Source organism: Gymnogyps californianus, chromosome 1 (assembly GCF_018139145.2).
Source record: "Gymnogyps californianus isolate 813 chromosome 1, ASM1813914v2, whole genome shotgun sequence".
In the NCBI taxonomy this organism is placed as follows: Eukaryota; Metazoa; Chordata; class Aves; order Accipitriformes; family Cathartidae; genus Gymnogyps; species Gymnogyps californianus.
This window is the reverse complement of record NC_059471.1, coordinates 143,771,369-143,784,696: the sequence shown is the minus strand read 5'-3', so window position 1 is coordinate 143,784,696 and position 13,328 is coordinate 143,771,369. Positions and strand designations below refer to the sequence as shown.

Here is a 13,328-nt window from a genome sequence, read left to right as displayed (position 1 = left end):
ATGAGCAGGCAACCTCAGACCTACCCTAGCTGGTGTGTGGTACCTGCAAGTGCAGCAGTGATCCGGTTGTAGCAGCAAATCAAGGCAGAAAGTGCAGCGAGGGTAAAAAGTAAGAGTGGTGGGGACTGCCTGTGGTTTCAGCACGCTGACTTGGTTGGGGTAAAGCAGGTGAGGAACTCCTAGCTTGTGCTGCTACTACTTAAGCTACCTTAAAGAGGATAATCTCAAGGGCTCTTGCTTTATCCAGTCCTTCCAGAAAGTCACAGCCTTGCAAAGTTGTTTGAAATGCCTGTGCTTCACTACTCTGGAGCTTTCTGTAACTCCAGCTGGGCTCAGAAATGTCATTTTCCATTTTTGCCCCTTTTTTTTATATAAACTTTCTGTATGAGTATTTTAGAGGGGGAAAATGAAAATGTTAAAGTTGCCCCAGAGAAAAGGCAAATTGGCTGTGTCCAGTAACTGTTCTAAAAACTGATGTGCAGCAAAATTTGAATATCCTTGTTTAATAGGAAAAGTCTCCCTAGGTGTTTGGTGGTTTTTTTATACTGTGGTTGCAGATGTGTTTGAGCAGATAGAGCCCTTCAGCATGTAAGTAACTCAAGTTATTTTGTCAAAGCGTTGTCACTGTAGGAGTTTACGGGCTATTTAATAAAGGAGCTTTTGTGAGAGCCAGATGAAGCTTTGGCTTTTTATAGTTGTTTTGATCTCTAAATGTGAAAGTGATATCACGGCCTAAAAACCAGATGATAGGCCTTCCAAATGTTAATGCTTGTTTGGGAGGAGTTATACAAGACTGTGGCCAGAATTTGTCTGTTGTGATAGAGGATCCTTGGATTATTATGCTAATCGAAGGGATGAGGGGGGGGGGAAGTGATTAGGATTGTACTGCAGGATCTTCTTTGACACAATCCTTTTATTAGGAAGAAGAACCATTCTCTAATGCCCTGTGCAAACAGATTTTATCAGGAAATCTAGAATGTGGGTGGTGGTGGTGGTGTTTCTCTTTAAGTGTACCCTGTGCAATCCATGGGAGCTCACAATCCTAATAGTCAGTATGGGGTTTTAAAAACTGAATTGAGGATTTTCCTTCACTGCAAACAGAAACCACTGACCATGTGATTACCTGGGGACGGAGAGGACATGTAGAATAACGTATCACTTTAGTCAGTTCCAGGTGATGCAAGGGTTCTTTTGTTTGGTTGGGTGGTGTGGGGATGTGTGTGTGTTTGTTTTAAAAGCCCTTTAGATTTCTTTTCTTTTATTTCAACACGCTATTCATTTTCACCTTCTCCTTCCCTAATACTCCTGTAGACCTAATGGCCTGAACAAGGCAAATGCAATGCTGTACTTCCTTAAGCTTAATGAAAAATTCAAATAAGAATAAAAATAGCCTGGATTTGCATTAGAGGAAACATCCAGCTGGCTGGGGCAAGGCTCTGTGAGTACAGCCGAGCTCCGATGGGTGAGTGAGCAGAGAGGAGAGAGAAGGCACTTACTGATGCTGGGAGCAGTCGGTTGCTCTTGGAAGTGACAGAGGGCCTTGGTCACCTCCTTTTCTACTTTGCTGGGTTTCCTGGGTCCTCTGAGGACATTTGAGGGGGGAGGGAAGATACCAGAACATAGGTGATCTCTCACTGATACGTTTTTTTTCTGTTGTGTCCCCCCGACTTCAATAGTGCTCTTGGACACTTGATGCGTAGGGAACTACCTAAAGCTGGCTAGCCTCATACTTTCTCTGCTTGGAGATAGGTTTGTGTTTTGGTTTTGTTTTTGGGGTTTTTTTTTTCTCTATTCAGCACTCCTCTTCAGCAGTGGGTGGAGTTCATCACAAGTCATTACTGACTTAACCCTTTAAACCTCTGTTTCACCCTGTATTTTCACCCATAAAGAGAGACCAATCTATCAATCGAATAAGCAAGCTGGAGTTATCCAGGGTGAAATGAGGAAGAGGGATATTTCCCATTCAGTATCTCCCTTGCTATACTAAAAGACTTAAGAGGATGTTGGTTTTGTCTGTGGTGTGATAAAACTCGGGTCCAGAACCGCACTGTAGCGGCTAAAGGAACATAAGCAAAACTACGTACCAGCCTTTAACTGCTGAATTCCTCTCTGCTGTTTGCATACAAAGGAGGCGGCCTGAAGCCTTCTGAAGTAGCTAGGTAATTGTTATATATAATACTGAAAACTAGTGTCATTCAAAGACAGACGCTAAAAGGAACAACACAACATGCGAGTTTTCTGCGTTCTGAATCATCTGCTTGGTTGAGCTGTTAATAGTAACACTTTTATTTACCTAAACGAGTCTGACATCTATAGCTGAGTAAAGCTCTGTGCACCTCACTTGTAGGGTCTGAGGTCAAGACCTTGAAAATGGATATATATTTTGATACACAGCATTAAGATAGAACAGTGGTGTGGTAACATGTACCTTGGTCATTTGAAAATGTGTGTTAGAAGCAAAACATGAAGTCAGGAACCAAAATACATCTCTAAGTATGATATTCCTGAGGTAAGATTTCTGCAGAAACATAGTTATCACTCCTAATGATGATAACGTGCTAAGCTACATACTGTATGTATGGGTGGCTTTAGACTAGCAGATGAATCTGTATGCACTTACCACCTAGTTCTTCACTGCTGAAATAATTTAGGCACAGCTGGGGGGATTATTAAAACTTTGACATACAAATTTTCTACTCGCACAGCAACCCTTTCCCTGATGCTAACTCTTCTCTCTTTCCATTAAGATTGACTGTGCAGAGCCAACACTACCAGCCAGTCTGATCCCATCCAGGTCAGGTTTTGTGCAAGCTTGTAAAAGCCTTTATCAAGATTGTACAATACCAGATGAGTATCTGAAAGAATTTTGTTTTGGCAGTGATCGCTTCACATCACCCCAAGAAGTTCTTACACCCTCTTTGGAAAGCACTGCACCAGTAACGGGTAAGCCCTTAATTTGGGGCACAGATGTGTGAACTTTTGCACTGAAAGTCTTGGAAATAGATATGCTCAAGTCTGCGCATTTACTGAACAGTAAGAGCTCTGTCTTCTGTTGCCTGATATTATAGGCTGCCTTGTTATGGAGGAAAAATCACCCAAGTGCTCACGTGAAAAAGAGGAAGATGTGCCAACTTCCGTAGCAATGGAGAAAAACAACAATAAGTATCCGGCTGGTCCTGTATCAGGTACAGTAACTGCTGCAGCACACCGGCACTCACGCAGTGAGGAAACGGCTTGCTTCCCGCACATCTTTGAAGTGAGGAAGCTGAGTAAGAAAAGTAACTTAATGACAACTTGTGATTTTTCTGTTGTTGAACATACGTTTGCCTGCAAGTGCCCTCAACCCTCCCCGAAACTCTGAGTAGGAATAAGGCTTTACCTACTTGCAGGAGGCTGGTAGCCTACAGCACTTCAAGAAGTAAACATGAAATAACTTAGTGAAACCTTGATGCTTGCTCAGCTGGCAAAACATTGTGTGGGTACTAAGCCCCAGGCAATTTTGGGAGGAGAGAGAATGTTTTCATGGCATTAAGTTTAGTGATACGGCTAGACAAAATAACACTTTCCTCTCTTTCAAAACTGATGCTCAGCGCACAAGAAACTGGGATGGGTCAAGAGGAAGGATGAGGATAGAGTCCTTTGTCTATGGCTCTGTCTTTCACTACAGCCATAAACACCCAGAAGAATTATTCTTACCAGATCTGATGGTGCTGCTTCTGCTTAAAAACTAAAAGCAAACCAAAACTGGAGTACACGTACACGGTGTATTTAAGCTATTTTTAAAAAAGCTGATCTGAATAAGCAGCACAGAATACGTGTGCATACTTGTTTGTAACCATTTTTCAACCTTCACCTAAATATAAGACTTCTTGTCATCATTTCTTGTTTGGTTTTGTTTCTTTCTTTAGTACTATCTTCCCGAAATCTAATTCAGTCCCCTCACTTAAACATATTTTCTTTCTACTAATTTGCCTCTACTGTTAATTTTCATATGTGGTCTAGGTGCCTTTGGCAAGGAGGAAACAGATATGCAAACCAGACCAGAAAGAGTCCAAATAGCTTTAAAGTCTGAGAATCCTGCTGCCTGTTGTATATCTCTGAATAGAAAGTGTTTCTAGTATTAGAACGGAGACACTGATGAATCTTCACTTGCGGTTTTTGCTAGTACCACACTATGTCTTGTAAAAGCGCTTGGGAGCCAGGTCAGATATGTAGGGCTGCTGCAAAAATCAGCAGGCACAAAAGGGAGTGCTAAGCAGAAGTGGTTGTTCATGTGAAGGGTGAAAAGAGAAAACACTTCAAACCTGGAGGTGTTTGGTTTTTTTTTTTCTTTTCCCTGCACCATTTCTTTGGCTTGCATCTGTGTGTGCGCATGTATGACTACATAAACAGAAAAGAAAAAAAAAAAGATTTCTAGATGTTCTAAAAGGTATAAATAGCTACCAGACTTACTGCTACACAAGAAATTAGTGTGACTCTCAGACTTTCTTCAGTTTCTTAAATATTTTCCTTTTAAAATCTTTTTAATAGCAGTCTTCCTCGAGGTTATTTTTGCCTGCTTTAAAGCTTTTCGAAATTGCGGCACTTGAAAGTTTGTGTTGCACTTGAACTGGCATCATCAGTTCCTGAACTTATCAGTTCATCACCACTCATCTTCTGGGAAAGAGAGTTATTTTGTTGGCTTTATCAGCACCCTGCTAGTTCAGTTTTTAGGTACAAAGGACAGCCCAAGTGGCAGACTATGTTTGAAGCTTATGGACACTTGAAATACCACAACTGTGTGTATTTCATGACCTGGTTGTGCTCAAGCTCCTCTGTAACAGCAACTGAAGCAGCATCTATTTCTTGACTTCATCTGATATTCCATAACATGAAATAAGAGAATTACAAATACTCATCACTTCTCCTGTTAGTTTGTGCATGGGACTTTTTTTTTTTTTACATATTCCTGTGCTTATAGAATTCCAAATAAAAATTAATTATAAACTGTCTCTTTAAATAGCAAACAAACAAAAGAAAACCCCGTGCTGGTAGCAAAAATAATGAAATTCATTTGTCCAAGGGAATATTACTGTAACTCTTGTAACTTCAACTAGCGCAACTACAACCAGGAGTAATAGTCTCACTTGTAAACATGTAATGCTTTTTACTGGGATTTTTTCCAAGCCAAACATATTGTCACACTTCTTCCTTTATGTCTTTATAGTTCTTTGCTGCTGCCTCTCCTTCTTAATGCCCTTTCCTGGCATTTGCTGCAATTTCTTTTAGCCCTGTTGGTCCGTGGCTAGTACATTGGGTGTGGGAGGCTTGTTTCATTTTTATTGTTACATTTGGGTTTGGGAATGTTTCTCCCCAGGAGCGGATCTGACCAAGAAGGAATTCTGTCCTGTGATGGAAGAACACAAAACCGCATTTCAAAATGTTCTGAAGCAAGACCTGGTAAGAGCCCTAGTGACAGTGAAACATAGAACTGGTTTGGCTGAGCAGTGACTAAGAAAAATACTGCAGGAGGGGACAGGCCCCTCCAGTGGTGTTGTGGCTGTTCCCTTGCTATAACTACTCTCTGATATGCCCTTAGGAGGCCGACCAGGAAAAGAAAAATAATAAAGACCAGAGTGAGCAAGCACCAGCTGTGGTTCCCAGTAGGAAAGGTAAGAGGAGGTTTTTGCTGAACACATTTGTGTAACTCACTGGAGCACATGCCTTGGTCACCTGGGTCAAGAGCTGTGGCAAGAGGTGCAGAGAACTGCCTGCCCCACACCAATTATTATGAGGGGTTTTTGTTTTAAGGAACAGTAGCTGCAGTTAGAGATCAAAATGGATTAGCAGTGGAGAGAAAGAAAACGTTATCATGCAAAATCTGCTTCTCTGATTTCTGCAGATACTGATCTAACCAGCTCCATCCTCCTCTAGACAGGAAGGAAAATTTCTTAGGAGCTGCAAAGGAGTTGGGATATTTGAAACAGTTCTGGCATGCCTACTCTCCCCAAAGATTTGTAAAGCAGCATCCTCTATGCTAGCTAGAGCTTGGGGTAATATGATATAGATAAGCAGGATGATGTTTCTACTGAACTGTGCTTAGACATCTCCACTCTTCTAGTGGCCTCACCTTTTGCCTTTGGAGTTCACTAAAAGCTAGTGATGTAGCAAGTCACGTAACATGCTGAACCTATGGGCTGGGGACTCAAGCCAAAATCTATAATCAACCATTCCTATACTAATTAGATGCCAGTTGGAGCCAACTAAACAACTAACTTCTGGGGCTTTGTACAAGTGACAGTGCCGTGCTGTCTTACTGACGCTCTAACCCTAATATACACTGAGATACACAAGTTGGTATTGTTGGCAAGAGCTTAACACTGGAAATCTTTAACAGTGGCTTCTGTTGGAGCTTAAAAGACTTTCACAAGCTGTTTTGGGGAGGCTGTTTTTCTCTTTTGTCTGAGAACTTTTTTTTTCCTCTCTTCTCAGGGAGTTCACCCACTGCAGGTGGCATTAAAGGAGAAAAAACAAAGCAAAATGAGCCGTAAGTGTTTTGACTTTCAGTGACCACCTGCAGGTATGAATTTAAAGCTGCAGTCTGTTACATGATTGCTTCTTCTTATCCTACAGTGACTCCCCTAATGAGAAAGAAGTGGAGGTAAGTCTCGACTGCTTGTATCCTCAGGTATCTCGGACAGATCTTGTCCGATACAACAGAAAGATCTTGTAGATAAGCCCTGATTAATATCTTGTCCTATGCAAAAGAATGATGCTGAGTAGCTTAAACCGGATGTATTTCTGTAAGTTGGCTTCTGAAATCTGTCTTTCCAAGCCCAATAGAAATTTTGGAAGGGACGGAAAAAGATGGAAATCTGTAAAACTGAACAAAAGATTTCTCGCTACTGAAACATTTGTTTGCAAGCTTGAAGGAGCATAGCTGTGACCTCCTCCCAGGCAGAATGTGCTGATTTAAGACAGTTTTGTCAAAAGACACAGATGGCACGCTGCGTGCTGCCAGGATATCACCTATTCTGGCTGCAGATTATTTCCCCCATCACTACAGATGGGACGACTGGCTTTGTGGAAGTGGGCCGCATTTGCGTTCTCTTCTGTATCTCTCCTCTAACTTTGTTCGTGGGGTATAGTCCCAAATGTCATGTCAGTATCCAAATCTACTTTAAAAGCTTCTGCATCACTTGGATTATTCTGAAATCTCTTCCTCTCCCACAACAGGCTGAATTTCTGAGGTTATCTTTAGGTTTTAAATGTGACTTGTTTACCTTGGACAAGAGAGTGAGGCTTGAAGAAAGGTCCCGAGACCTGGCTGAAGAAAATTTGAAAAAGGAGATCACAAATGCTCTAAAGATGTTAGAGGTTAGTATTGGCCAAGGCTGGTAGGGTGGATGGGATGAACGGTTGTGAAACTGTCTCTCTTCATACAGCTTTTTTTAGGATTCGTGTGTATGTAATAATACATTATAAGCAAATCTGAATGAAGTTCTTAAGTGATGCACTTGAAATATGAGAGATTTTGCATTTGAGGGGTAGCCTTCATCTGAGTGTATTCTGTGCTCAGGCAGTGGGGAAATTATCTATTGCACAGATGTTGGGCAAGACCCCTGCCTTCAGCTGATTTTACGCTGGGTAAGCTGAAGTCTCTGCCCACTGGAGGTCTGAATCCAAGTTACACTGATCGAGGATGTTGGATGCTGATCTTGTGACTGGGTGGGCCTGAACACAACTCCTCAGTGTCATCAGGTGGGTTCACCCTTCTTTCTCTACTAATAGCTCACAGTTTTTCTTACCAATATGCCTCTTAGGCTTTAGTTCCTTTGTGTGAAGAAGATAACCAAGCGCAGGAGATTATTAAGAAGTTGCGGAAAAGCCTACAGTTCCTTAGCCAGTATGCAGCCCGAGTCGCCAGTAGAGCAGAGATGTTGGGCGCCATTAATCAGGTAACCGTTTCCATGTAAATGTATTTTGTACAAAGTTAAAAGGTTCTAGACATAAAGGGATAGCAGTATCTGTTTGCTAGGCTTCTGGTTCCACAATTAGATTTGGGAATCTTGTGTATGTAATGCAGACTGACCAGTACAGCTTAGTCCTGGCTTTCTCTTCTCAGATCACTGTTTGTGCTCTTATAAGGAATCCCAGGCAATGAGAGCAGCTACGTTGCACTAGCATTGCACAAAAACACACAACAGAAATATGGTCCCAATTTAAAACAAAAAACAAACAAACAAAAATCAAAAAAAGAATTTGCAGCAAAGGGACCTATACGCACAAGTAGAGCGCACAAGAATGCAATATCATAACAATAGTCTTGATGCTCTAATGGTATTTCTGTGCCTTATGGAAAGGGCAGCTAATAAGCTAAATCTATGGAAATTTACAAAGACTTGCTCAAATGTTATGTGTAATTGTGTATAATGCCAAAGAACAGCATGAAAATATGACTTGGCAGTACTAGCAAATGCGTGGTGGCAGCTGAGACTGTAGATCAGAGAAAAGAGATGAGGAGGAGTTAAGGGCTCAGAAAATTAAGACTAATTTATTTTAGGATAAGAGTAATCACTGGAGAAATGAGACCTGTGTAACTTGGGCATGTGTTGGGAGATGGGTTGTAGTGAAACTTTGAAAGGGTGGACAAAAATGAGAGGATGTTGCATCACAGTGATACAAGATGAGAGTAGATGGTTAAGGGAAGAAAAAAGTCTTAAACTCCAAACATGATGCAGTTCCTCAAAGAGCCGCTTCTCTTTCCTGCTGCTGTTGCACTTGCTCTGTCAGGAGAGCCGTGTCAGCAAGGCTGTGGAAGTAATGATTCAACATGTGGAAAACCTGAAGCGCATGTACGCAAAAGAACATGCAGAACTTGAGGAGCTGAAACAGGTCCTGCTCCAGAATGAGAGATCCTTTACTGCTCTTGGAGATCGAGGTAACTAAGAAAAGCTGCTTCGTCTTTCCTCTTTCTAGCACCTGCCACATAGACCTTTATCTAGCTGAAGCTTAACATATTTGGTGGAGGGGTTATGTGACTGTTGTATCTCCTGTCCTAAAAATAGAGGAAAAAATAGCAATTTACTAACAGTATTAGAAACAACTCTCTGAAATTAGACTTGTATGTAAACTGTCATGAATCTCAGGGTGGGGGGGAAACATTGCAAGTATGCGGTAATGTTCTGGCTTTTAGAAAACTGCATTGCATGTGGTGGTGATAATCTTATTCCTTGTGAGCAGTAAATTTGGGTGCTCACTCACACTGGAGCATTCCCAGTAGCTATTTCTGGGTAGCTGAGCTTTGACTGCTCTCTACAGATGCTTCCTGCTCTTTTCTAAATATGAATTACAGACTCCTTAAGTGCAGGTGCTCTGAATTTCCTCCTCTAAGCAGATGATACAATGGTCAGGTTTTCAGATGGCACTGTGTACTTGTGGCTTTGCCAGAGAAGTATTAAATTCTTCTGAAAAATAAAGCATGTATTTTAAAAACAGAAAGGGCAGTCTTACACACCAGTAAAATCCTTGCAGGAGCCTTCTGAATCACAGGCTATTCCTTCCTGACTGTAAAAGATTGTCCTGTAACAGGACACTGCCTCGATAATAGAAGAATACATTTAATGATAGCAACAGAAATTGATGCTTGTAGAGGATGTATAATGTGTGAATATTATGAACTTATCTAATGAAATAGAAAGCTTTTTCCTGAAATCTCATTTCTGCTTTCTGAGAGTACTCTGATACACTCTTTGCTTAAACAGATACTGCAAAAAGTCAGACCTTTAGTTGCAAATAAAGCTCACTGCATTCCTGTAAGCCTTTCTGATGTTTGATCTCTTCACAGACGAATCTACAAATAAAAAGCTACCAAATTCTTTTAACTTTAAGGTAATGGCCTTTACAGCCTAACATGAAATTTCAAGTGTGTTTTTTAAGTGTGTGTGTGTTTGTGTTTTTCTTTGCTTTGTCATGTGCTGGTGCTCTGCTACATGCTTGACTTTGTGTTTTTCTGTCTCAAATATGGGCTGATGTCATCAAACAAAGGATATATTTTTTCAATCACCCCTACCTCCCCCCACCAACCCAAGGGAACTGCATGTGGTCCCACTTAGGAGATGAAGTGTTCACAGAAGCTGAAATGGCTGTGCTCTCATGCAGGAGTTAAGAAATACTGTTCATGTGTGGTTCTCTCATTGGGGTTACAGAAGAAGGGTTTAGCACAGAAAGATGAAAAAATAGACGGGAGCAATTCAGATTGACTGTAGGAATTCCTGTGGGCACCATTAGGGGAATTTAGACACATTCAGTTTTGGTATTTTGCTGGAAGCTGTGTAGCCAGCCTCACGTCAGATGCTTAGAGGGGGAATAAGCAGTTAATGTGGAAAGATGCTGCTTTAAAGAACATGGTTTGGGCTGTGCTTATGATTTGATTCTTCTTTGTGTGTCACTTCAAGCTAAGTATCAACATCTTTTTTTTTTTTTTTGTATAGTTTGTATAAAAACAGATGGTATTTTATGTGATCAGTGAGTAATCCAGTCATTCCTTGATAGAGTCAGTAACGCCTCTTATTTGTATAGCCATCATCATCCCTACGAAGAGTTAGCATTGCAACATTGCCTAGGAGTGCTGGAAATGCAGGTATTGGGTTGCCGCTGGTAAGTAAGGGTTCCCAGATGGTGAGGCGCTTTACCTTCTCAAAACTGGCTGGGCTGAAGCATGAAAATGCCAACGCAGTAAGTGTGTCAAACTTCTTCTCTAGGCCCAACTCCATGAACCTGATGGAGATGAACGGAGTGACAAATTCAACAGGAGATCAAGCAGTTGGTAAAGTTACTTGGGCTTGTCTTTGAATAGGGTTAAATTTTCAACTCGAACTGTGCCTGTATTAAGCACCTTATGGAGCATCTTGAGGTATAATAACATTTAGGCTGCATCTTTCGCATTAATTTTACATGCTTCAATAGGTAAATAAGCCTTCGTGACTAAGTGTCACAGCTTTTTTTTTTAATTACCTCAACTGTCTTGCATTAGAACTAGAATATGAAAACTAGGCGGCTGGCATTGATGGATTCGGTTTTAAAAAAAAAAAAAATCCTAATTTCAGGCAACAAATTTTGAAACTTATTTGTCTAAGGCCTACTCAAATGAGTAGGCTGCTGCTGAATTTCTAATTTCCTGCTATATATCTGATGGGGAAATTAAGGCAAATATTGTTTAAAATATGACAGGGGACGACTAGGAGCAAAGCAAAATGAGAAGCGTCCTTCACTACAGCGGTTCATTAGCACATATTCCTGGGCAGAGTATGAAGATGAACATTCTGAAACAAAGTAAGTTCAACACAACCTCCTCTGAGGTGTGTGTGCCGGGTTGGTTGGTTTGTTTTTAAAGAACTCTTAACTGTCCACCACTTGATCAGGGCTATAAAGTCAAGCTATTGTGAGCTCTGTCAAATTGAATGCTTGATGGAAAAGCTTTGGAACTGTTGATGCTTGCTTATAGAAATGAGCAGTCGGAATCACCTGCTGAAGTACAAGAAGAAACATCCAGGAAGGAAAGTATCTCTGAAAAAGGAAAATTTTCATCAAAATGGAACCTAGAGTCAGCGTAAGTTTTTCTCACATCATTGTGAGGTAAAGCAATGTTTGGGTGGTGGACATAGGAAGAGGAAGCAAAGCTGTAGCTTTGGTTTGATTGTTAATGCCCACTTTACTCATTCCCAGTTGGTTTGTTTATCTCAGGTGCCAGAGACTCACCCCACCAGGTGATCATTACTAATCCTAAATGGTGAGGTAAAGAGGAGCCCCATGCTATGATCTCACCTTTTCTGGTTACTCTGTGACAGCTGTTATAGCTAGGCTACCAGGTCATGCTAACATGGACTCTTGTAAAAATGACCAAGGATTTGAGGCCTGTGCAAATCTTGCCAGCAGCTTTGGCACACACTGAGACACAAGCGGTTATCAAGACTAACTCCAGACTATTCCAGCTAATTTCTCTGAATATCTCAAGTCAAGGAAGAGAGTGCTGTCCTAAATAAGTATCCCTTGGAAGCCCCTGACTTACAGGAGAGGAGATCTGCTGTCTCTGCAGAGAAACTGTTTATTCCATATGAATATACAATGCTAAACCTCCACTGTGAGCATTCCTGATCAAGGGGGAGACAATTATGCTAGTGTGTAAAACTGAGAAGACAGCAAGAACTAATATAGGGGGTTTTTTTCTACTGTTTGATGAAGGATGGAGGTAGCCAGTGTCATGAGAGGTCTAGGATTTGGATAGTCAGTGAGGATAAGGCTTCTCCCTAACCTCAAGGAAAGCACCAAAGCCCTAGAAAACAATAAAACACAAGGCCAGCACTTTCAGTGCTTTCTACAAGCAAGATTTCTTGATGATCTGCAAGGCAGCTTTTGTGATTGCTCTTCAGAAACAGTGTGTGGTACAGGGAGCATGGGTGGACTTATGAGTTGGGTCAGTCACCTAAATAGCTTATCGAGAACTTGCTTACTGAAGTCCGCATTTGAAACTCAGGACATAAGCTACCACTGTACGTAGCTCCCAATACAGTAACAACCTTGTCACTTCTGATAGTTTTGGATCTGTATGTTTGTTTGAGGGGTCTGGCTTGCTTTAGGGTTTTGTGGGGTGGGAAGAGGGCTTCCAAGTTTTGAAGAAAAACTGAACCATTCTATGACTTACTCTTACTCCGTGCAGGTGCAATTTAGTGTCATCGTGGGCATCTCATTTCAAGACTTCCTTTTCCAACGCTAACAAAACTCTCTGGGTTTCTGTTTCCATCCTGGTACTGCTTGCTGCTCTTACAAGCTTCCTCACTGGGCTGTCTCTTCAAAGACCAGCAGATGCAGCACCTGTAGGAACTGGGGACTCTTGGACTTCACTACAGCAACTGTTGTGGCCATATACAGGACTTCAACACAATGGACCACCCCCAGTATAACAAAGGTTCTGACTTTTGTAGTTATACTTCCAAGTTCTGGATGACAGTATGAGAAGCTGAGATAGTGTATTTAAGGTTACATGTTTGGGTTTGTTTTGTTGGGTTGTGGGTGTTTTTTGGGGAGATGATTTTTTTTTTTTTTTTTTCTTTAAAGCATGACTTGAAATTGAAAATCTGCCCCCCCCCCCACCCCTGACAAAAGTCATCTTTACAAGTACCTAAAAGGGTCTTGGTTCTGTTCAGGTTTTCAATAAAACAGTTAGTAATTTTGAACATAGCTAACAATAAATATGACTAAGTGATCTAGCCACAAGAGAATAAAGAACTTATTTTGCTTTAACAGAAAGAAAATGTTTGCATTTTAGTCATTGAAGCTGTTCTAATTAT

General features: G+C 41.2%; 1 protein-coding gene across 1 annotated transcript in view; it reads left to right on the top strand.

Moving 5' to 3' along the window:
• The window catches only part of IRAG2 (inositol 1,4,5-triphosphate receptor associated 2), a 39,791-nt gene extending 26,697 nt beyond the window's left edge, over positions 1–13,094 (top strand). Inside the window, exons 24-39 of the mRNA XM_050898082.1 lie at positions 2,748–2,794; positions 2,879–2,943; positions 3,069–3,185; positions 5,357–5,439; positions 5,579–5,651; positions 6,472–6,526; positions 6,613–6,640; positions 7,216–7,356; positions 7,803–7,937; positions 8,773–8,920; positions 9,827–9,870; positions 10,561–10,638; positions 10,743–10,807; positions 11,212–11,313; positions 11,486–11,590; positions 12,698–13,094. Of these exons, the coding sequence (XP_050754039.1) occupies positions 2,748–2,794; positions 2,879–2,943; positions 3,069–3,185; positions 5,357–5,439; positions 5,579–5,651; positions 6,472–6,526; positions 6,613–6,640; positions 7,216–7,356; positions 7,803–7,937; positions 8,773–8,920; positions 9,827–9,870; positions 10,561–10,638; positions 10,743–10,807; positions 11,212–11,313; positions 11,486–11,590; positions 12,698–12,941 (1,530 nt within the window). The 3' untranslated portion in view covers positions 12,942–13,094. The remainder of the gene's footprint in view (positions 1–2,747; positions 2,795–2,878; positions 2,944–3,068; positions 3,186–5,356; positions 5,440–5,578; positions 5,652–6,471; positions 6,527–6,612; positions 6,641–7,215; positions 7,357–7,802; positions 7,938–8,772; positions 8,921–9,826; positions 9,871–10,560; positions 10,639–10,742; positions 10,808–11,211; positions 11,314–11,485; positions 11,591–12,697) is intronic.
• The last annotated feature ends 234 nt before the right edge of the window (positions 13,095–13,328 follow it).